The sequence below is a fragment of the Paroedura picta genome, chromosome 1 (assembly GCF_049243985.1).
Source record: "Paroedura picta isolate Pp20150507F chromosome 1, Ppicta_v3.0, whole genome shotgun sequence".
NCBI classification, from domain to species: Eukaryota; Metazoa; Chordata; class Lepidosauria; order Squamata; family Gekkonidae; genus Paroedura; species Paroedura picta.
In genome coordinates, this window is record NC_135369.1 from 26,717,815 (window position 1) to 26,740,512 (window position 22,698).

The 22,698-nt window shown below is 52.2% G+C and overlaps 1 protein-coding gene across 1 annotated transcript; it reads right to left on the bottom strand.

The window, feature by feature from the left end:
• Positions 1–3,910: 3,910 nt before the first annotated feature.
• Positions 3,911–21,749, bottom strand: EMILIN1 (elastin microfibril interfacer 1). Its single transcript, XM_077330367.1, has 8 exons — positions 21,303–21,749; positions 15,082–15,207; positions 13,734–13,933; positions 10,332–12,326; positions 10,085–10,192; positions 8,150–8,167; positions 6,674–6,808; positions 3,911–5,137 (listed from the first exon to the last, which is right to left on the bottom strand). The coding sequence occupies exons 1-8, from the start codon at positions 21,479–21,481 to the stop codon at positions 4,803–4,805; spliced, it is 3,096 nt and encodes a 1,031-aa protein (XP_077186482.1). The 5' UTR covers positions 21,482–21,749; the 3' UTR covers positions 3,911–4,802.
• Between the last annotated feature and the right edge of the window lie 949 nt (positions 21,750–22,698).

The following is a 22,698-nucleotide window of genomic DNA, read 5'->3' on the forward strand; positions in this document are numbered from 1 at the left end:
CATATCACCTCTTACTCACCTTCTCCCCCGGCTAAACAGACCAAGCTCCCTCAATCTTTCCTCATGCAACTTGGTCTCCAAACCCCTCACTATCTTCGTAGCCATCCTCTGGATACACTCCAGTTTGTCTACATCTTCAGTTGTGGTGCTCAAAACTGAACACAGCACTCTAAGTGAGGTCGTATAAATTGAACAAATAAATAAAATGAATAAATTATTGTCTGTCTCCTTGTTTGTGTTGTGTTGTATCCTGGTTTGACCGGGCCTTGGAACATAAGGAGAGTCCCTAAAAGGGTCATGGCCAAAAAAAGAGTTGAGAATGGCTGCACTAGATCCTTTTCCCTCCAAGATTCTGGCTGCATCTTTCCCCGCCACATTCCCACATGCTGTGTCTCTCTTCTCCCAGCTACTCCCAGACTCTTCTCCTGACCTTTGTACGTCTCCTGCTTAAAGTGCTTTTACCCCCACCAGCTGCTTCTTCCTACACTCCCCTGAAAAGTCTCTTAGGAAAATCCAAGGGGATTTTGATTAGCAGTCAAATCCAAAGGAGTCTCCAGGCATGGCCTCCTCTTGCTCTCGCCGGTCCCTTTCTCCTGCTTCCCTTCCTGGTTTTCTGTGGCTGTCGGCCAGTTTTTTTCCAGCCTCCTGTGCTGTTGTCTTTCCACAGAGAGTTGCTCTTTCTTTCCCGCTCTTTGATGTGGTCCTCTAGACTGAGATCTGTTCTTGGCCTTTTTTTGATCCGCCATCGGGTGACCTCATCAAACACCAATTTTCGTACCGATACTTTCAATCAAACCCAGAGCTGGCCTTGTTAAATCTCTTTTGCCTTGAACTTTCTCTCTCTCTCTCTCAATCTGATTAATCCTGCATCTCCAATAATTGGTCTGATATTTACGCTTCAGTGTCTGTCTGTCATCTCAAACTCATTATCGCTGAGACTGATCTCATTTTGCCTCCTAAACCTTCCTTTCTTTCTGCACTATTTGTCAACAGCATCAACAGGCTTGCTGTGACACTCACTGTCTTTGTGCAGACCCAGACCTTGATAGCAAAAGTCCCCCCCCACACACACACACCACTTTCCCCCCTTGATTACTGTCCTCTCCTCCTCTCTCTCACTTTCTGTTGCCCTTCAGCTATCCTTCTGATTTCTCCCTGCCACCATGAGAGGCCCCTGAACTTCCTCTCTGCTCCTCAGAGCCCTCTATGACTTGGCACTTTGGTTGGGGGAATTCCTGGAGATTTGGGGGTGGAGCCTGGGGAGGGTGGGTTTTGGACAGGGACCTCAGTAGGGTATAATGACCAAGGGGCTATCCATGCCACAGAATCCATCCTCCAAAGTGGCCATTTTCTCCAGAGGAACTAAGCTCTGTTGTCTGGTGAGTCACTATAATTCTGGGAGATCTCCAGGCCCCATCTGGATATTGGCAACCCTGCTTGATAGCCCTCATCTCTCCTAAGCTGATACCTGTTGACAATCTCTCCTGCTTCCCCCAATGACTATCCTTTCTCTCCTGGGGTCCTAGAAGCAGAGAATGGTCTCTGACCCTTCTGAAACTCTTTCCTTCTGATTTTTTTTGAGGGAGACGGGATGACTATCCAGTGGCAGCCAATTTATGGCAGTGCCTGTAGGGTTTTCAAGACAAGAGGCTAACGGAGATAGTTTGCCATGCCTTGCCTCTGCATAGGGACCCTGGAATTCTTGTAGCCTTTCATCCAAATTCTAAACATGACAGACCCTTCTCCCCTTCCAAGGTCTGATGCAATCAGGCTGCCAAGTTTGGGGGGGGGTCCCCTCTGGTACAGCCTCTTATACTTTCTCACACACACTCAACATGCTAAAATGAAGGGAATAAATGCCATGCTGGCTAAAGCAAAGCCACTCACCAGGTAGCAGCCCAGTCCCAAGGCCACATGGGATGTATTTTTGCCTTGGCTAGAGTTGCACAGACCTTACTAGAGTGAGTATTTATGCAGTCTTCATGTTAAATCCTACATTGCAACCTCCCTGGGCCAGAATTCTGTCATCTCAGAAACAGAAGCCTTATAGTGCCTTGTCGTAAGACCAACCAAAATAACACCACACAGCGTGCTGCTTAATATCGAGAGCTGGCCTGCTGTGCCTGCTTCCATACAGGGATCCTCACCACCCGCCGCTTGAACCATGGAGAGCCCTTGCTGTCGTGAGATCATTCAGTTGCAATTCGCTTGATTCCCCTGCTGAACCAGAGCACGGAAAAATCTAATTTTCTCCAGCGCATCAGGGGGAATTACAGCACAGCTGTGAGCAAAACGTCCATGTGGATGCTCTGTCTGCAGCCAATACACGGTGGAGTTAAGCGCCCCCTTCAAAGTAGCAGAGTTAAGCTCTGCATCCTCCACCCCTTCAGCCTTTTAAAGGGCTTTTTTGCTTTCCCGACTGAGCAGAGCATGTAGAGATGGGGGGTGTTCAGGTTGCTCTGAGTCAAGAAGGTGCTACTCATTTTCTATATGTTTTTTTTTTGTTTATAATCTCAGGCCCTCCTTCAAAGGTGAGGCAGGTAGTCACAAAGGAAAGGGCATCTTGGTGGTTACCTGCCAGCTTTGGCCTGTCCTTTGCCTTCATCCCTGCCTTGTGGTTCTGATGTTGGAACACCTCTTGGAAGCAAGTCAAGACTCCTTTAAAGTTTTGTTTTCTTACCGTCTCGTGGTGGTGGTGGAGCATTGGTGTGGGCTCCAATGTGCTGGGTTAAAAGTTCTGATTTTGCTAGCTGGAATTGGAGGGCCATATCCAGCCAGGGCTGAGGCAGCTGTGTTGGTTGCCAGTTGCGTCCCGGATCAAATTCAAGGTTCTTAGACCCTTCACGGTCTAAGCCCCACCTATCAGAGGGACCACCTATTGCCTTATGCCCCCGCAGTGTCCTGTGTTCTGCAGGTGCTAATCTGCTGGTGGTCCCTGGTCCACAGGATATATGCCTGGCCTCCACCAGGGGCCGGGCTTTTTCAGTCCTGGCCCCATCCTGGTGGAATGAGCTCCCAAAAGAGTGGAGGGCCCTGTTGGAGCAAGACGGAGCTCTTCCGCCAGGCATTTGGTCGAGGTCAGGGCAGTTAAGCCTCCCTGAGGGCTGTATGTGGACTGCTGAGCTCCCCGTGATGTTTCTAGAGGGGGCAGAGGGGGCCATGGAGCTGGTTCAGGCTAGGAAAGTAGCCTGGGTGGGGGAATGTAAGTGCCACACTTTGGGACATGTGAGACCCAGGGTCGTTCCAGGGGAAAATATAACAAGACTGGTTCTAGTCTTGTCATGACCCACCTATAAACAACGTGGGACTGAAATCACAGGCCCAATCCCCTCTGGCTTCATAAGCCATCACTGGCAATGAAGATGTTTCAGTATCTGAGTGGGAGGGAGGGAGGGAGGGAGGGAAATCTAAACTGTACCACTTCTGTTGTCTCTCCAAATGGTACCAGGTTTGTGTTCAAGGGCCCTAATCCACCAGTTTCCTTATTGTAAACAGAGCTGGGAAACAACACCAGCAGTCCATACAAAATTCCCATCTCTTATTTGACACACACATACACACGTCCCACCTGAGAGTCAATGCTGGCCCTGCTCCTCAGAGATCACTATTCTTTCCTGATGTGCGTCTTTCCTGGTTTTGTTGCCCATTAACTCGCATCTGAAGTCCGGTGACTCCTGTTGGGGTTTTCAAGGCAACAGAAATTCCAGGGCGGTTCACCATTGTTCGCCTCTGTGTTGTGACCCTGGACTTGCTTGGGGTGGGGGATGGGGAATCCAAATCCAAATACTGATGGGGCCAACCATGCTCAGCTTCTGAGGTCTGATGAGAGCAAGCCAGCCTGGGCCATCCAGGTCAGAGCAAGGGTCAATACGTCGTTACATACCTCCAAGCAAAGGAGACAGCACAACGGTTAAAAAAAAGTTGTGTTTCTTTATTCAATAATTATAACTGTAGCTGAGTTCAGCCATTACACAGGGTGGACACGAGGGCTGTGAAAAGGGGACGCCATTCACTTCCTCACAAAACCGTAACTTCGCTGCCTTTCTCTCTCCTCCTCCCCACAGTGCCGTGAGGAGTATGTCCACCTTTCCCCCTGAACGGTCCTGTGTAATAGGTGGTAGGGAGGAAAGCCAGGATCCAGCCGCCCTCCCCTGTGGCGGGGGGGGGGGGGGCTGACTTGGCAGCTGCTCTGCAGTGGCTAGACGGGGCAGCCCAAGCTGTGAGGCGTGAGCAGCGCAGGGAACGGGCTGGCTGGCGGTGCAGAGAGGTGGCAGCGGCAGCGGCCTGAGGGGGGAGTATGCGCGGATTCTCCAGGATTTGACAGACACTGATAAATAACAGAAAGGGCCTTTCCCTCCCCACCCCCACCCTGGGACGCCTTCGGCCGGGTTGGGCGGCTGCACTCCCGCCTCCCCTCCCTTACCTCCGGGCCAGAAGGGTTGCCGCCATTGGGAGAGAAGGGGGCTGGCTTTGGTGCTCTCGCTCTTCTCACTTCAGGCAGCAGGACTGGCAGAGTACAAGGGTGGCAGAGTCTCTGTCTGTTCTGTGGCTGGGAAGGGGGAGGCAGGGGGCAATTCCAGCAAGAGGTCCCAGAAGGGCAGGAGAGTCTGGCGGTGCAGGGATGCCTTCCCTCTTTTCTTGGGGCTCCTGCTCCCAAGCGTAGGCCTGCACACTGGGCTGCCGGGAGCTCCCACGGGCCCGCAGCTCAGAAGCCAGAGGAAATGAGTTCATCTGGGTCAGCAAACCAAGGTTCTTCTTTGGTCCCTTTCTAGGCTGAGCTGAGGGCCCTCCCCCCCTGCTGCCTAGACCCCCTCCACATCCTCATAGAGCAGGGCTCCACTGAAGATGGTCAGTGGTTCATCAGGAGAGCGGGCCAGCCGGCCAGAGACCAGATCCACGCAGAGGGTCTCTCCAGCTTCCATGGGAATGACGAGGGTGAAGACCGCCAGGGCACCCGTGCTCGGCTGGCTTTCGGCCACCGGCTTGTTCTCCAGGCCTTCAGGTTGGTATCCAGCTGAGTCACTGCGGGCTATGACCTGGTTGGAGCGGGACAGCACCGCCTCGATCTTCTCACCTCTGTGCCCTGTCAGGATGGCGCTCACCAGGTAGCGGCCGGAAACAGGAGCCGTGAAGATCCCTGTGGGGAAGGAGAGGAGAATCCCCAAGAAGAAGGAAAAGGAGAGTTGGTTCTTATATGCTGCTTTTCTCTACCAAAAGGAGTCTCAAAGTGGCTTAAGTCACCTTCCCTTTCCTCTCCCCACAACAGACACCCTGTGAGGTGGGTGAGGCTGAGAGAGCCCTGATATTGCTGCTCGGTCAGAACAATTTTATCAGTGCCGTGGCGAGCCCAAGGTCACCCAGCTGGCTGCATGTGGAGGAATGGGGAATCAAACCCGGCTCACCAGATTAGATGTCCATGCTTCTAACCACTACACCAAACTTGCTCCCAAAGAGGCAAAGAGGCAGAGATTAGATCTGCATGACTTGTGTCAAATACGACCTTCCACAGTTCAGTATTTCTGTGGAGCACATTCCAGGCCCTGCAGCACTTTGCTTCCTGACTTTGCACTGACTCCTCCTCCCCCTCCTCCTCCTTTCCTTTGTCTTCTGTCCAGCACTCAGCTAGTGCTAGAGAAAAGGTATTTTATTTATCCATGTACATGCTGGTTGAGAAGGCTGAGGTTTTGGAAGGTATGACTTTCCCATGTTTTGATGGAGTCAAGTTTCTTCCGTGAGCAGCTTGGGAATAAGGTCAGAGCCACCTCTATTGCTGGTAAAGCAAGTCAATGAAGAAACCAAGGAAACGTTTTCATAAATTAAAACCATGTTTCAAGTCAGTTGACTGGCCATAGTAATCCACAGCAAGCGGGAGGCTAGACTACTGTAACAGACTCCATGCTGGGTCATCCTTGAAGACTACTTGGAAACTGCAGCTGGTGCAAAATACCACCCAACTTTTTAGAATCATAGAATCAAGTTGGAAGGAACCTCATGGGTCATCTAGTCCAAACCCCTGCAGTATTCAGGACACCCACAACCCTATTGCTCATCCACTGTAACCTGCCACCCCTTTAAGCCTTCACAGAATCAGCCTCTCCATCAGATGGCTACCCAGACTCTGTTTAAAAATGTCCAAAGATGGAGAACCCAACACCTCCCGAGGAAGCCTGTTCCACCGAGAAATTTTTTAGGTGCTGCACTGGTCTTCTACCTGTGTCTGAGTCCACTTTAACATGTTAGTTCTTACCTTTAAATCTCTTCATGTCCTGCAGCCCCCATATCTGCAAGGCTACCTCTCCCTGTACACCCCTTGGTAACAAAACCCTACAATTTGATCCTGACCTGTAGGTAAGTTAGGCCCTCAGCTGCCTGAGTTATTTTAAATGTAGACTGTATGTTATAAATCGGTTGTCTTTTTGTCTTTTTGGGCTTACTGTGAGCTGCCATGGGTCCTTTGGAAGAGAGGAGGGATAGAAATGTTTTAAAGAAACAAATTCCTCTTGAATCCTAGGACTCAAGGGGGCTCTGAAACATTCCTAAAATGAAAAGTGCCCTAAAGTTTTCCACAGTAGTTTAGTGCTCTGCAATCAACGCCACTGCTGCCTCTTCTTCAAAATAAAAACAAAGAGATTCCACACCATTCTCTCTTCAACCCACCCACCCCTCCACTGACCTGAGTCAGGATCATAAAAATTGCCATCATTCACCAGCACCCTGTCGAAGGGGATAGTTCCGGTCTCCACGGACTGGGAGGTTAATGCTGCAGCGAAGGAAACTTGGGGTATCCTTCCGGCAGGACCTGGCAGCCCTGCGGAGAGAGAAGGGCGGGTTAATTGGCTTCTTGGAGCGACTTCCCTGCTCTCCCCGCCGTCCCTGAGCAATCCGACGGTGCTCGCTGCCAAGCAGCTAGGTGACTCAGTTTTAAGACGCTCGCTTGGGAGGAGCACTACTGCTGAGCCACAGACTAACACTCCCCACACGCTCATGCACACATGCACAAGGGGCGGCATCTTTCCCTTGACCTGCTCACCAAGCCTAACGAGCCCAGAAAAGGAAAAGAATAGCGGGATTCAAAGCCCAAGTCCCACACAAAGTTGACATCATCTTTCAGACTCCCAAAGGGCAAATTACTCAGCTCAGAGGCACTGGGGGCTAATTTTAGAGGGAAGGGGGCATTTTATTCTGCAGGCCGAGTGATACAGGCAGCCCGGTGTTTCTATTGAGGCTATTTTGATTCTGGTACATTCGATGATTATTTTTAAAAATAGAACAACGAAGGCCAATTATTTTTCTCACAAGCACCGTGCATCTAAATGAAACTTCTTGCTCCCCTTACTACTGCAAAGGAGAACCTGGGTTCAGCAGACAGGTTGATTTAAATATTGGAATTGTAGCAAAAGGACCCGCTGATCAGCTGGAACACAGAATCATAGAATCACAGCGTTGGAAGGGGCCATAAAGGCCACCTAAGTCCAACCTCCCAGCCAATGCAGGATCAGCCTAAAGGATCCAGGATAAGTCTCTGTCCAGCTGCTGCTTGAAGACTGCCAGTGAGTGATAGTGCCAATGTAAGGGTAGTGACTGCCAGCTGGACAAATGCCATCCATAGTTGACACACGATAGAATCCCCCTTCCCTTGCAAGATTTTATCTATCTAGACCAGGGGTAGTCAAACTGCGGCCCTCCAGATGTCCATGGACTACAATTCCCATGAGCCCCTGCCAGCAAATGCATCTGGAGGGCCGCAGTTTGACTACCCCTGACTAGACTTCTCACTTGTATTCCTCCGCCAGCACAGAGCTCAAGGTCACATGCCTGGTGCACTACTACTCTCTTTTTGGGCTACTCACAGCTCTATAAGGATTGAGAGCGTGACAGAACCGGGATCCTGCAGTGAGATTCATGCTGGAGCCAGTGTTTGGACACTGGTCCATCCCCCCCCACCAATCCAAGTCCAGCATTACTTTGCACTGGTTCTCTGTTCTTTTTCTTCTCTTTCAGCAAGTAGAAACAGAGGTGAAATGGCACAAAGTGAAATGGAAGAAGGCCCAGCAGGGCCACCAGGGCCACCACCAAATCCAGGTCAGTTCAGCCCTGCCCTTTCCTTCCATGAGTCCCACAGAGGGACAGGGCTAGGCCCAGTCCTTACCTTGCTCTCCATGGAGACCTGCAAAAGAAAAAAAAAAGAATTTCTGTAAGCCTTAAGAGCGATCCCACGGATAGGATGATTTGTTCCTTCTCCCATTTGCTACGGGACCCTTCTTCTCCCAGAACATACATCCACAAGCACCCTCGTGGGAGAGGTTAGGGAAGAGGCTGCTCAGCTTGGACCGGCTCCCAGAGGACAGGGGAAATGTTCAGCAGCAAGGACTGTTGGTCACGCAGCTCTGTGGGTAGACAGGCCATGAGGGAAACCAAGGCTGGCTCCAAGAGGACCTCCACAAACTGGGCGGTGATTAGAGGGGAGGCGGTTGGAGCACCTTCCCTTGGAGGAAAGGCTGAAGAGTCTGGGAATTTTTAGTTTAGAAAAGAGACAACTAAGGGGGCCGTGACAGAGGTTTATAAAATTATGCATGGGGTGTCGAGAGCTGCCGTTGAAGCTAATGGGCAGTAGGTTCGGGATGGACAAAAGAAGAAGAGTTGGTTCTTATATATTTTTTTTTCTACCCGAAGGAGTCTCAATGTGGCTTACATTCGCTTCCTTGCACTAAACCTCTGAATCCCAGAGTCAAGAGGTGAAATCAGGGGAAGGCCTTGGGCTCTATGCCCTGTTGCTGGTTATTCCAGAGAAACTGGTTGGCCACTGTGTGAGATGGGAGGCTGGACTAGGTGGGCCCCTGGTCTGATCCAGGAGGGCTCCTCTGATGTTCTTTTGAGGTTCTACAGCTGCCATTCATCTGTCCAATGCTGCATCTCCTACCAGGGAAGGGCAGGACGCTCTTGGAATACTGTTCAGGCCATACAGCAGTTGTGGGTAACTAATTTCTGAAGCATATTGGCACCAAATTGCAGTGCTTTATTCCCCCCTCCCCTCCAATCTTTCTGAACTGAAATGACATTACCAAATTGTGCAGGTCTCCATGGGGCTAAATAATCCCCCCCAAGGCCATTTTAGGTTGGGAAAGCAGAAAAGAAAGTGAAGCCCATCTCAATCTGATCCCCGTGGCACTTAAAAACTTAAGGTAAAGGTATCCCCTGTGCAAGCACCGAGTCATGCCTGACCCTTGGGGTGACGCCCTCCAGCGTATTCATGGCAGACTCAATATGGGGTGGTTTGCCAGTGCCTTCCCCAGTCATTGCCGTTTTACCCCCCTTACCGACCTCGGAAGGGTGGAAGGCTAAGTCAACCTTGAGCCAGCTGCTGGGATCAAACTCCCAACCTCATGGACATCGCTTCAGACCGCATTTCTGCTGATTACCACTCTGCGCCATGAGAGGCTCTCTCTTAAAAACTTTGCTGGTTGCAAATGTCATCTGGCTTTGGGAAAAGCAGGTCAGGGGACCCCAGATGTGACTCAATAAACAAGGCAGCATCTGGTATGATCCTCACTGTTTATTTACTTAATTTCTGGGTGCAGCAGCCCAAGAGGGTCTCTTCAAGATTCTACTTTGCTCTGTCTAGACTGTGGAGGAGAGACCACCTGTTGGGTTCTGGAGTCAGACAGGCCTCTCCAAACTAGGATGGGGGTTAACGATTTGGGGAGCTCAGGTGCCCATGCAATATGTGCTGTGGCAGGAAGGGAAAGAAGAGAGTTGGTTTCTTATACCCCACTTTTCTGTACCCAAAGGAGTCTCAAAGCGGCTTACAATTGCCTTCCCCTCCTTTCCCTGCAACAGGCACCCCGTGAGGTAGGTGGAGATGAGAGAGCTCCAACTGGTCGGCTCTGCGAGAACAGCTTTAACAGGACTGTGACTAACCAAGGTCCCCCAGCTGGCTGCATGGGGAGGAGCGGGGAATCAATCCCAGTACTCCAGATCAGAGGCCACTGCTCCTAACCTCAACACCATGCTGGACGTTAGGGACAGAAATGCTCCTGAGAGGCAGAGCACTCTCTAAGCCATTCACACAGGACCAGCTCCTCACCTGGAGGACCCACGGAGCCAGGCCTTCCATCCTTGCCAGGAGGTCCAATTGGACCTGGGGGACCCGACCTCCCTATGGGACCGTCTCTTCCTGGGAGCCCCGGAGGTCCTGGAAAAGAAGACAGAAGTTAGAATTCCAGCCTGCATCTCCTGTCCAGGAAGGGAGAGCCAAGACCTTCCAGCCCAAGACTGGTACCTTCTCCTTCCTAGCTTCCTTCCCCCTTCCCCTTCCGAGCCGTCCACCATACCTGTCAAGTCCTGAAGCGTGAGGTCATGCAGTTGCCCCTGCAGGGTCTGGAGGGATCCGTTCAGGGTGCTGAGGCGGCGATGGAGGGTGCCCAGGTGGCTGCCATGGATCTTGTCCAGCAGGGCCCCGTGGTTGCGCAGGGTCCCGTTCACCTCGTGGAGGCAGTTCCACAAGGCCGAGACGTGCTTGTCCAGCCCTTCCTTGATCTTGCGCAGGCTGCCCGACACGTCGTCCAGCCGTTCGCAGGTGCCTTCGAGCTTCGTGAGCCGTTCCGCCAGACCCCCCGAGGCCCGCCGGCAGTCCGAGGCCTCCACTTGCAGGGTGCCGCCAAACTGGTGGATCTCGCGGCCCAGCACCTGGAAACGCTCCTCGCTCTCGCTGACATGCTCCGTCACTTCCTGCTGCACGCGGTTGATCTCTTCGATGATGTGGTCTTTGGTGGTGCCCAGCTCGTGGATGTCCGTCTGGTGCTTCTCCACCGTGGCCTGCAGCCCCGCCAGCGTCTCGTTCAGGGCGCTGAAGCCCAGGATCACCTCCGACAGCTCGCCCTGCAGGGACGAGAGGTGGACGCTGGAGCTGCCGCCGATCACGCTGAAACCGTCCAGGGGTTTTGTGGTGTCCATCTCCTCTTTGTCCAGCTCTGGCCTCCTCCCCATAAGCTGGCAGGTTGCCTGGCAGCTCTCGACGTGCTGCCTGAGCAGCCCCATCTCCCCTCTCAGCTCAGAGCAAGTCTGGCTGCAGCTGTCCCCTTCCAGCCCCTTGATCTCTTTTTCCAGCTTCTCCAGGCGCTTGTCGGTGTGGTTGGAATAGAGCACCAGGTCCGGTGGCCCGGCACTCATGGAGACCACCAGCCTGTTCTCTAGCTCGCCGATCTCCCCGGCCAGCTTGCCCAGGGCTTCCGTGTTGGCCCCCACCAGGCCCCGCAAATTCTGCAGCTTGCCAGACACGTCCAGCTGGTGGATGGAGGAGCCCAGTAATCGCAGCTGTGCCTCGTTGTCCAGCACCCGGCGTCCCAGGTCACTCAAGATGGTGCTAATCTGGGAGTCCTGGCTGCCCGATGGGGTGCAGATCTGAGTGCAGGTGTGCACCGCCCCACGCACTCGTTCCAGAGCTCCTTGTTGCTGCAGGATGCTGTCCTTGAGTCCCCCCATGTCCCGCGACAGGTTGGCCAGGGCCCGATTGACGTGGTTCTGGAAGTCGTTGAGGCGGGAGAAGAGGAAATCCAGCTGCCCCTCGGCCCTGCGGAGCCGCTCGTCCGCCCCTTCCAACATGACCTGCAGATCCACAAAGTGCTCTTCCAGGCTGCGCTGGGTGGTGTTGACACGGCTTTCCATCTCAGACATGCGCCTGTCCACGCTCCAGGGAGGAGGAAGGGACGACGGCCTCTGGCTTCCTCCTCCTCCATGCTCGTTCAGCACAGCAACGGAGTCTGAGAGGCCATCCAGGCGGTGCTCCAGCCCATTCAACCGGTCTTCCAGCTGATGGCAGCAGTCCTTGGGCACCTGCCGAGCAAGGTTGCTCAGGTGCTGTTGGATGGCGTTCATGGCTTCGCGATTCCGCTGATCCATGGATGTGACCAGCTTCTCTACGGCTCTCATGCGCTCGCGGTCCTCCTCCTGCTGCCGCTGCAGTCCTTCCACCCCTGTCAGGCAGGACGTGCATGAGTCCTGCAAGCGCCGTTCCACCTCTCTGAGGACCTCACCACGGACATCTGTGACCCCGCCACCTCCAGGGCTCTGGCCGTTCTCGTGGTTAGAGATGCGGTTGTCGAGGCGCTGGAGATGACGCTGGATCTCGTTGAGGGTCTCTTTCATCTCGGGATGGGCGGCTGCATCGGCGGGCTGCTTGCCGTTCAAAGACGACTCTACCGCCTTGCGTATGTCCTCTGCGAGCTTGGTGTTGCTGGTCTGGATGGTGGACTGCAGGTCATGCAGTTGTTTGGTGAGGCTTTGCACTTTCTCTTCCAGCTGTTGCACCTTCTCTGAGTCCCTTTGACCTGGCAGGAGACAATAGCAGTTGTGAGTTTCCTGCATTGTGCAGGGGGTTGGACTACATGACCCTGGGGATCCCTTCCAACTCTATGATTCTACAAGGAAACATCAGAAGCCACCTGGGGGGCTGGTGCCAAGGGCTGTCAAATAGCAGCTGACCTACTGGGTTTTCAAAACAAGAGATCAACACTGGTTGTTTGCCATGCATGGCAGCCCTGGTTGTCCTTGGTGGTCTCCCAACCGGGGCCAACCATACTGAGCTTCTGAAATCTGATGAGATTGGGCTAGCCTGGGCCAACCAGGTCAGGGTGGGGTAGCTTCGCTCAGATATGCCAGCTTGGTGAAGCTGAGCTCTTAATTATCTCCGCTTCCATGGATGTGAATCAGTTGTGGTTCTACCATCCCTGTTTAGTCTGAAATTGCCAATATTTGCCCGCCCAATGCACACAATGACACTGGCAACTGTTTGTGCTCTTCTCCACGGACTTATCAAATCCCTCTTTCAAGCCCACTTTCAAGGTCAGGGCTCAAAGCCTACGTTTCCCCAAACCTGGCCATGATGCACTAACAACATTCTACACTGGTCAGATACGGTTGATTGCCGGAGTCTTGTTTAGAAGACTCCCTCTCTGCCCTGGAGCAGACTTGCTGGGCATTCTTGGGCTGGTCACACCTCCCATCATAACTCATTTCACAGAGTTGTTGTGAGAATAACGGGGAGGAGCAGGAGATGCTGTCAACTGCCATGAGTCCTTGTTGGAGAGAAAGGTGGATGTACTTGAAGTAAATGAGGAGGGAGGGAGGGAGGGAGGGAGGAAGGAAGGAAGGAAGGAAGGAAGGAAGGAAGGAAGGAAGGAAGGAAGGAAGGAAGGAAGGAGAGCTGCTTTCCCTTTGTGAGCTGTGCAGAGAAGACTGTTCTTTTTTGTGGGGCAGGAGCAGCCATGTGAAATTCCCTTTCTTTACAATGGCTAACTCCCCCCCTCTGTCATCCTTCTTTGCACTTGATCCCCTTCATGTTAGGCCATGTTACAAAGCAAGAGGTGTAAGCATTTCTCACCACAGGGAGAATTTGTAGCCTGGTGGATGGGAGCTAAGAGGGATCAGGAAGCTTGTGAGGGCGAAGAACAGAGAGGCAAGCTGTGAATGGCCACCTGCAAAGATGGACAGTAAAGACTTGGTCTCAGAAGAGGCAGATCCTGGCTGTGCTTCTGCTTTCCGGGCCCATCCCCCCGTCTCACAGCCCAGGGGACCTACTGAGTTCATGCAACTGCACACAGGCACCTCCCACTCCTCCTATTACTACTACTTTGGGCAGGAGGGAAGAGCTACAGAGAAAATGGAACCAAAACACGAGGGGCTGCAGATGCTGAGGGTCAGAGCATGTTTCTCCTTCCATGCCCTTTCCACAGTACCTTCTCCGCCCAGGCCACTGAGCGTGTTGCTGAAGCCGGACAGGTTGGGGCGGCTGGGCTGCGGTCGCGGCCGGGTGGTGGTGAGCGGCGTTCCCCCTTCTGCACAGTCGTCCCCTGAGTAGCCAGGGCAGCAACGCCACTCCATGTCCGAGACCGTTTTGTAGGCCACCTTGTAGCGGGGGCGCAGGAAACTCCGGTACCTGCCAGGTGGGAGAATGGGAAGTAGCGTGGGGCTTTCCCCCAGGTTGGGTGAACGAGCCTTGTGTGCGGGTGCATAAAGTGCCATCAAGCCACAGCTGACTTAGGCAGCAGGAAGTAGTCAAACTGTGACCCTCCAGATGTCTATGGACTACAATTCCCATGAGCCCCTGCCATGGATATCTGGAGGGCTGCAGTTTGCCTATCCCTCGAGTTTTCAAGGCAAGAGACGTTCAGAGGTGGTTCACCTTTGGCTGCCTCTGCAGAGCTACCTGGGACTCCCTTGGTGGTCTCCCACCCAAGTATTAACCAGGGCTGACCCAACTTAGTTTTTGGGGACCTGATCAAATCAGGCTGGCCTGAGCCATCCAGTCAGCACCTTGATCCCAAACAAAAACACTCAGCTTGACGTTGGGAAGCACACCCAACTGCAGCCTCTGCTGCAGTCTTATTCCCTACTTACACTCATGGCTCCAGGATACTAAACTCGGAGAATCTGTCCAGAAGAAGGATGGACTGGACACAGCCATTTGCCCAGACAAGCAGTTTAGCCCCTTCTGAAGCTGGCCTTGCATGATTGTTGACCTCAATCATTGTTAACCAGGCAGAATTGCTAAAATTAAGGTGAAACGGCTCTAAGCCACCTGGAACGATGACTCTGATCGCAGCCCGGAAGCTACCCTTAAAGCCTCACCCTCGTCTTGCAGAATCAGCACCGTGGAGAAGACCAGAAGTGCCTCCGGCTGCTGGTGGCCAGCAGCTCTTGCAGTGCTGGGGATCCCCACAAGGGGGAAGCCAGCCCCTTCCCCCAGGCATGGCCCAGCTGGTTCCTGCATCTTCCCAGAAGCAGTTCAGCTAATGGTCTGGGCAGGTGCCAGGCAGTAACCACAGGCATCCTGCCACTCCTCCTTGGCTGCCCACCGAGGTGATGACCCTGAGCCCCACCCAGCCCAGACGGGCAGCTTGAAGCAATGCCCCCACGTCCCTGTAGCGTGGCAATCGCCCTCTGCCGCCGTGCTGGTGCCCTCTGTCTGCTGTCGCACTTTGATCCAGCCCAGCGTGGCTCCAATTCTGCTTGCTCTTGTGTTTTTATAGGACGGCATCCCCCATTAGCACCCAGGCCCCTTTCTTCTGCGTACCCCACACTCACGTGACAACACGGGGACACTGGAGTTGCCCCCAGACACATGGCTGGTAGTCCGGCTTCACGTAGGTGTCGACACCGTCCTCCACCACGCAGCTCACGCTACGGGTCACCACATAGGCACACCAGTTCCTTCAAGGGGCAGAGAGAAGAACATGTAGCTGAAGCAGAGACTGTGGACAAGATTGCCTTGCTTGAACACATGAAGAAGAAGAGTTGGTTCTTATATGCCGCTTTTCTCTACCTGAAGCTCAAAGCGGCTTATAGTCGCCTTCCCTTTCCTCTCCCCACAACAGACACCCTGTGAGGTGAGTGAGGATGAGATAGCCCTGATGTCACTGCTCGGTCAGAACAGCTTTAACAGTGTTGTGGTAACCCCAACGTTCACCCAGCTGGTTGCATGTGGGGGAACGCAGGTTCAAACCCGGCTCGCCAGATTAGAAGTCGACACTCCTAACCACTATACCAAGCTGGCTCTGCTGCATACCAACTCAGACCACTTATCTTCCACACACGATGGATAATGCACTTTCACTGTGCTTTGGCAGCTGGATTTCCCTGTGTGGAACAGGAACATCTGCTTCTAAAGTGCACTGAAAGTGCATTACCCAACGTGTGCAGAAGTCCTGGCCAGGACGGTGTACTCTGACTAGTAGTGGCTCTGCAGGTTCTCAGGCAGAACTATCAAATCCTCTGAACCAAGGAGGATGGGATTGGAGCTGGGACCTTCTTCACGCAAAACAGCATGCTCTGGCACACAGCAACCAAGTCCAGCATCTCTTCCTGCTCCAGTTTCCAAGTCCCGGAGATACCCAATCTCAAGGTCTGGAAGATGGCACAAGATGTTGGAAGCTGGAAGGCAAAGAAGCCAGGGGGGGCTCCAGGACACGTTAACACTTGACTCTCTGAGAGTTCCTCTGAGCATCTCCAACAGGCTTTATCAACCAGGGCTTTCTGGGTGACCCTGGAAAGGTTTCCTGAATGGGTGGGAGTTAATGTTATATATATATTTTAAATCAGTCAAACATATATGGTCATGTCAACACCCTCCATGGCCAATGATGGGCCTGGAGGGGGTGGGGTGGGGCCCCGGGTGGGTGTGTCTGCAGCTCTGCTTCCCAACCACATTCTGCACGATTGCACCACTTCTGGGGTTTCTCGAAGCCTGAACAATGTTTCATGGTAAAAAAAGTTGAAAAGGGATGACCTATGGAGTGTATTCTGCAACCCCTGCCATTGTATGGTAGAAGGCTGAACTTCCAGATGAAAAGCTGTAGTTCGGAGGTAAATAAGAAGCTGTGTTATTTCCCTTGTTCAAAGTTTAACCTCAGGCTAAAGGCCTATAATGCAGAGACTGATCCACCCACTCAAGCCCGAAGGAAGACAAATCTAGCATTGCTCCATGCTTCAATGCGTTTCTGGTCCCCAGATACTTCTGGGCCTCCCTAGCTGCTTGATGTGCCACCATACTGAGTCTAGCAGTCCAGAAGATCATTTTCAAAGCTGAGCTGCTGGAGAGGACACCAGCTCTTCCTTGCAAAAACTCCCTGCCTCACCCCAAGTCCTGTCTCTCTTTATAGCATTCCTTGCTATAAGCAAACTCCAGAATTGCAGCCAGGCCAGACTTCTTGGAAATGCAGTGTTCCTGTCTTCCCTTTTATTACATCCCAATAATCGTATGAGAATGCTGGCCTTTTGCATCTCAATGGCCTCATCAATTGACTCATTACCACTGTATGATCCACTTCTGCCTGTGAGGGGAAAAAATGATGTCATGAACTCAGGGGCCTGGCTGGGAATCCCTACTCTTCACTTTTTAGCAACCCCCCCCCCAAAAAAAATAACCCTTGAAAAACAAAACACAGGAGACACCTCCATGGGAGGAGCTAGAGCTAGTGAATGAAGGGGATCTATCCACAGGCAAAGTCTGGGCCCTCCATAAATGATGCAAGGCCATTTCTTCAACAGCACAAAAATGATGCTTCACTATAGCATTGAAGGCAATTGCAAGCCTGCACATAAGGAAGCAAAATCAGTTTGTAGGCACATGGTTCTTGGTAGGCTGGCAACAGACCTTGTTTACCAGAGACTTAAGGGATTTTTTGAAGTAAAATCACTGTTGGTGATTTTTGTTCCCATCTCACTTTTGTTTCCTAGGCAAACAGATCTGGCAGGTTTCTATAATTGACCTCTAAACCTGCAACACCTGTTTGACCAGAAGTGAAAAGGAGGCAAAAATACCGGTACAGCAATAAATAAAGAACAAAATGTGCCCCCTCCCAATTCCTTTTTAGGTTGGGATTGAAGATTTCCAGGTTTTAAAAACTTTCAGTCTAGGCAGTTAGTTGCAATGTCTGAAGCAGGAATCTGGGTCACACGGGTTTAGAAGTGCAACAAACCCTGATTTATTACAGTGCTAGAATTCAGATATAACAACAAAATGTGGTTAGACCAAAGAGTGCTGCTAGATTCAAGCAAGAAACCGAATCAAGGCTCCGTCTGCCAGATCTTGTTCGTCTCTAAGGTGCTTCTGAATCTTGAATCTAACTCTTCTACAGCAGACCAACACAGCTACCCTGAAACTTCCTAAATCAGGACGACTCAGGGAGGAGGAAAGGATAACAGAGCCGGAAAGTAAATCAGATTAATTCTTGTCACAAACTCTGTTATGTTTGCAGTGTCTAAATGCAACGAAAGAGTCCGATAGCATCTTAATAACTCCGATTTGTGATGACTCCAGCTTTGGTGAAATCCAGGCTGCAAAAATGTGTCCCTAATAAATCTATTATTCACGAAGATGCTACAAAATTCTGTTTGAAAGGAATGTTTTTGCACACCATGGAAAGTAATGCCTTTCTCAAATCACTTTCTATTATCTTGTAAAAACTTCTTCCTGGCATGAACCTAATATTAAGGGAACTAGGAACAAGATGTCAAGATGAAAAATCCTGTTTTGGTACCTGAGAGACCCTTGGGGTGATTTAGGCCAAATCACACCCCCAATAATGATTCAACAATGTTCTTGCTTGATTTATTAATCAAATCCTGGGGAGAAAAGAATTCTGAAACAAGATAAATTTGGGTTGTGATGGATCTACGGAGGTATCAGATTTTCACTTTCCTTTAGTAACATAAGATGCCAGAAAGGTGTATTAAGCCCTTAAGGTGTGCTCACTGTTAGCCTTTGAGAAACTGAGTATTTAAGTTGGCAGCGGCCTAAGAAGAAACCCCAAGCAACAATGATGTTCGACCCTTTTTTGGACCAACTAAAACATCCTACTGTGTATGCTGGCCTTGACAAATGATATATCACTGTTGCTGTTTGGGGAATGCTTTAATTCTATTACTTTTTAACAGGATTCCTGTAATCTTAGCCTAAGACGACTTTGTTTTGGGCAGCCCAGAAAGCCCTGCTTGCCCCCATGAAATCACGGTGGGTCGCCCATGTCAGTTTTTTTCAGGGCACTGCAACAAGCACAGGGACATTTCCTCTTTAATTTTTTTTTAATGGATGGTAAAGGTAAAGGTATCCCCTGTGCAAGCACCGGGTCATGTCTGACCCTTGGGGTGACGCCCTCTAGCGTTTTCATGGCAGACTCAATATGGGGTGGTTTGCCAGTACCTTCCCCAGTCATTACCAATAAATAAACAAACAAACCTTTCATTAACATTAATTTCTTTTGTTTATTAAAAAGTCTTTGCATTCTTCACCAATCTGGCAGGCTCCTTAAATAGGATGGTTACAAATACATGTTAGCCATAGCCATGGCAAGCTGGGTACTCATTTTACCAACAGAAGGATGGAAGGCTGAGTCAACCTTGAGCCGGCTGCTGGGATCGAACTCCCAGCCTCATGGGCAGAGCTTCAGACTGCATGTCTGCTGCCTTAACACTCTGCGCCACAAGAGGCTCTAAATGGATGGTAGTCTTTGGGGAAAAAAAAACATGGGTAGGCACTGAACACTTCAAAGGATATTCGTGACATTGCCAACTTCTGTCCCTGCACCAGTAGTGGCTGGTCCCAGCTCAGTGCTGGTGGGCCTGGGGTGGTTGTGTCAGGAAATCCATCCCTGCCTAGCCAGCTTCCCCTGAGGTCTAGGGACCTTTGATCAAAGCGTAACTTGTTCAGGAGGCCCCAGCTGGGAACAAGCCCGTCCAAAGCTGCCTCCAGCCATTCCTGGTTGAGTGGTCTGAGCTAGCAAACAAGCTTCCCGAACTGGTTAATCATTGCCCTGTTCACCTCCTAACCTTCGCAGTTGCACAGGAAATCACGGGGATCATCCCCAAATTGTTTTTTTTTTAAGTCTGCCCAGCTCTGGAACATCTGAGATAATGGAGAGAAACCTCTGAGCATGGTGCAGAGTGTCTTTCCCACCGGAAAGTCTCTTCACAAGCAGTTCCCTCCTCCAGCCCAGACATATCTGGGTTTCTAAACAGAGAATGGGAGCATTTCCGAACAAATTTCAGACCATCCTGCAACTCACTCTCATGACGAATCTTTAAAACACAGCCCTTTGTCGCTGCCATAAACAGGGCTGTGTTCCACTGGAAACATCAGCCACGTGGTTTAAAACACATCAGCCTGACAAGGTTTTAAGACCTGAGACCTATTTTTATTCCAGCTGCTATTTTAAGCCTGTGCATGGATTCTTTTCATAGTATAATTTTATTTGCCTGGCTAATGACAGTTGGAGATTTTAATTGTTTTTGAAAGCTGTGACTGTGGCTGAAAAGAGGCCTATTCATCAAATCAAGTAGGGAGCCTGTCAAAAAAAAAAAAAAAAAACATTTGCAGGGGCCTGGTGTGATAAACTGGGGTGGGGGAAGGCCTCCTTCTAAGGCCGCTAAACCATCCACCCCCAGGCCATGGGCCACCTTGAGCTGCAGTTCTGGTTTAGACTGTTCCCTGAGCCCTTCCTTTCTCCCATCGCCAAGTCTTGTTGCTGCTGAGGCCATTGCAGCTCTGAAAGAGACTTCCGATGTGCCACCCTCCCAGCCTGCATGACAAACCACCTCCGGGCCTCCCTTCCCCTACCCCCAGCCTGGCGCCCATCCAAACCCCATCGGCCTTTACTTCTGCTTTCTCCTGTTTCTCCCCAACTCCACCAACAAAGGAGTCTGATATGCCCAGCCATGAGCCAACCCCCACTTGCCGTTTCCACTCGCCGTTTCCACAGAAAGACTCCCCCCCCCCCACATCCAAAACGCCTCCTCTCCTCACAGCCTAAAAATCCTGATGTCCCGGAAACCCTACTGCTTTGGTCCCAGCCTACACAAGACACAGAGAGCCTCAGTCCCTCAGTCCTAGCCTCACTGCAGACGGTCCCCTAATTCAGGGGTAGTCAACCTGTGGTCCTCCAGATGTTCATGGACTTCAATTCCCATGAGCCCCTGCCAGCACCACAGGTTGACTACCCCTGCCCTAATTCACTCAAGCACTAACAACCACGCCCCAGTCCTGCATCCTGGAGAAACCACCCACACCCACACCTCCTGATTTTGTGACTGTCCCACAAACTCCCAACAGTGATCAAGGGAGGTGATGAGAAATGGGCAGCTCTTCCGATTCCAGGGGTGGCACTAGGACAGGCCTTCCACCCACACAGGCCTAAAGCCTCCATGTCATCCACGTCTCTAAGCAGAGGAATCTGTTACCATGACAACCCTGATACCCTATCCCCTCCCAGTACCCCAGCATGTGAATAAAGCCGGAGTCCCTATACCCCTTCCAGGGGATCTGTCATGATGCCCAATTTAAGATTTAACCGCCCTCCCCGAATGAGTTAGCCATCTGACAGAGAGGATGATTCTGTGAAGGTTCAAGGGGGTGGCAGCGGATGAGCGATAGGGTTGTGAGTGTCCTGCATAGTGCAGGGGGTTGGACTAGATGACCCAGGAGGTCCCTTCCAACTCTGTTATTCTATGAGTTCTAAGAGACAAGCTATTTTAAACAGGCATATATTTAAATGAATTAGCATAAGCAGATAAGCAAGCGGCAATCTTCCTGTGACCCCCCCCCCCTCCCAATTTTCTCATGAACCAGGGTGCCTCTTGTTCAGAGGAACGGTTCCAGACCGGCACGTCCTAATTCTTTTTTGCTCTTTCTTGTGGAGGTCCAGAGAACTTGACTCCCTGATCTTAACTCCCCCCCCCTTATATTCTCTCCCTGACCAGGCCCACTCTCCTCCCCCAGCCACCCTGCCACATTGCCCCGGCGGCTCGCTTACCTGTGGCGGCTGGCCACTCGGCCCCCGTTGGGTGCTTGAGACGTGCCTTGGGGCTGCGTGTACGGCACACCGCCCCCCGTGTATAGGCTGTACCTGGGAGGGTAGTTCATGCCCCACGCCTGCCTCGCCAGCAGGCCCCACCAGATACAGAGCCATACTGGGGCCACAGGGCTGGCCATCCCCGGTTCTCAACGTCTGGTCCCCAAAGTCCCTCGTCAGCCGTGCATGGCTGGACCTTTGTGCCCCCGACAGAGCCAGAGATGCTGCTCGGAGCAAAAACCCTCTTTTCCTTTTCCCTGAAGCCTTCGCCCCTCGCCAGGCAGGCGGAGAGGGCTTTGCACGGCCGCTCTCTCTCCACGCACTCTGACAGCTTTGCAAACTTCCCAGAGCTGGCTTGCTCACTCCCCCCTGACTTCCTGCCTGGCAGCTCTGGGCCCCAGCTCCATGCTCCCCCCACCAGCCTTCCCCATCCTGGGTTTCCCCTACTCCCTGCCCCACCACTGGCTCCCTCACCCCTGGGCTGGCCTTGGTCCTTCGCACATCTCCCCCCCCCCCTGCCAGCCCCTCTGACGGGATTTTCTGCAACTTCAGTTCCTGCTTCGCTGCCCCCTCCCCCCCATGCCGGGTTTGCACTGCTCACATCTGCTTCTCGTTACAGTCGGGACGGGAACAGTCGAAGGGGGGGGGGGAAGCGAACAGGAATGGGAAAACGAGAGGGGCTGGGCATGGAGCCAATGCAGCCCATGGGAATCGACATGACACAGCTACTGAGCGAGGTCCCTAGCATGGGGTAGCTGGCCACGTAGCCACTAGCCACGGACACCCACCCAGAGGACCCGGGAGGAGGAGCACCCTCCTGTACCCTTGGCTCTGTCCCCTACCTCCCGCCTCCTCCTCCTCTGGACTGATAAACCTAGCAACACGATAAGATCCACGGGCCACGTTCCTGCCACTACCTCAGCTTTCTGAGCGGTTTGTCTGACTGGGCCATCTCACCAGAGGATGGATGTGCACACAACATCACCAGCGAGACAGGGAACTCTTTGTTTTGGGGAAAGCAAAGCTCATCCGCCTTGGTCCTGTGGGATGGGATCCCTGGGTGATCTCTTTAATCCTAGCCGATCCCCCCTTGCTGCTGCTCCCTGGCCTGTCTAACCTCTTCCTTTCTGTGCCTCACGCATTACAATCCCCGCCATCCCACGCTGCTGCTGTTTCCTGTGCAGCCAAGCTGCCTGGGGACCCAGGACTGCCAAGCCTCAGTGTGGGGAGTGGGGAACTGACCACAGGGCAATGAGATGCAATGCAGCGACCCACAGGGGAACTCTGTGGTTCCGGCCAGGGAGGGGGCTGCTGTGAGGCTCTGGTGGGGATTAGTTCCACCACACTCCTCGGAGAT

Excerpts from the sequence above, each read along its gene's own strand:
- EMILIN1 (XM_077330367.1), bottom strand. The coding sequence starts at position 21,481 with ATGGCCAGCCCTGTGGCCCCAGTATGGCTCTGTATCTGGTGGGGCCTG. Across the intron at positions 15,208-21,302 it reads CGAGTGGCCAGCCGCCACAG|GAACTGGTGTGCCTATGTGG; the intron begins GTAAGCGAGCCG and ends TGCCCCTTGAAG. Across the intron at positions 12,327-13,733 it reads CAGTGGCCTGGGCGGAGAAG|GTCAAAGGGACTCAGAGAAG; the intron begins GTACTGTGGAAA and ends GTCTCCTGCCAG.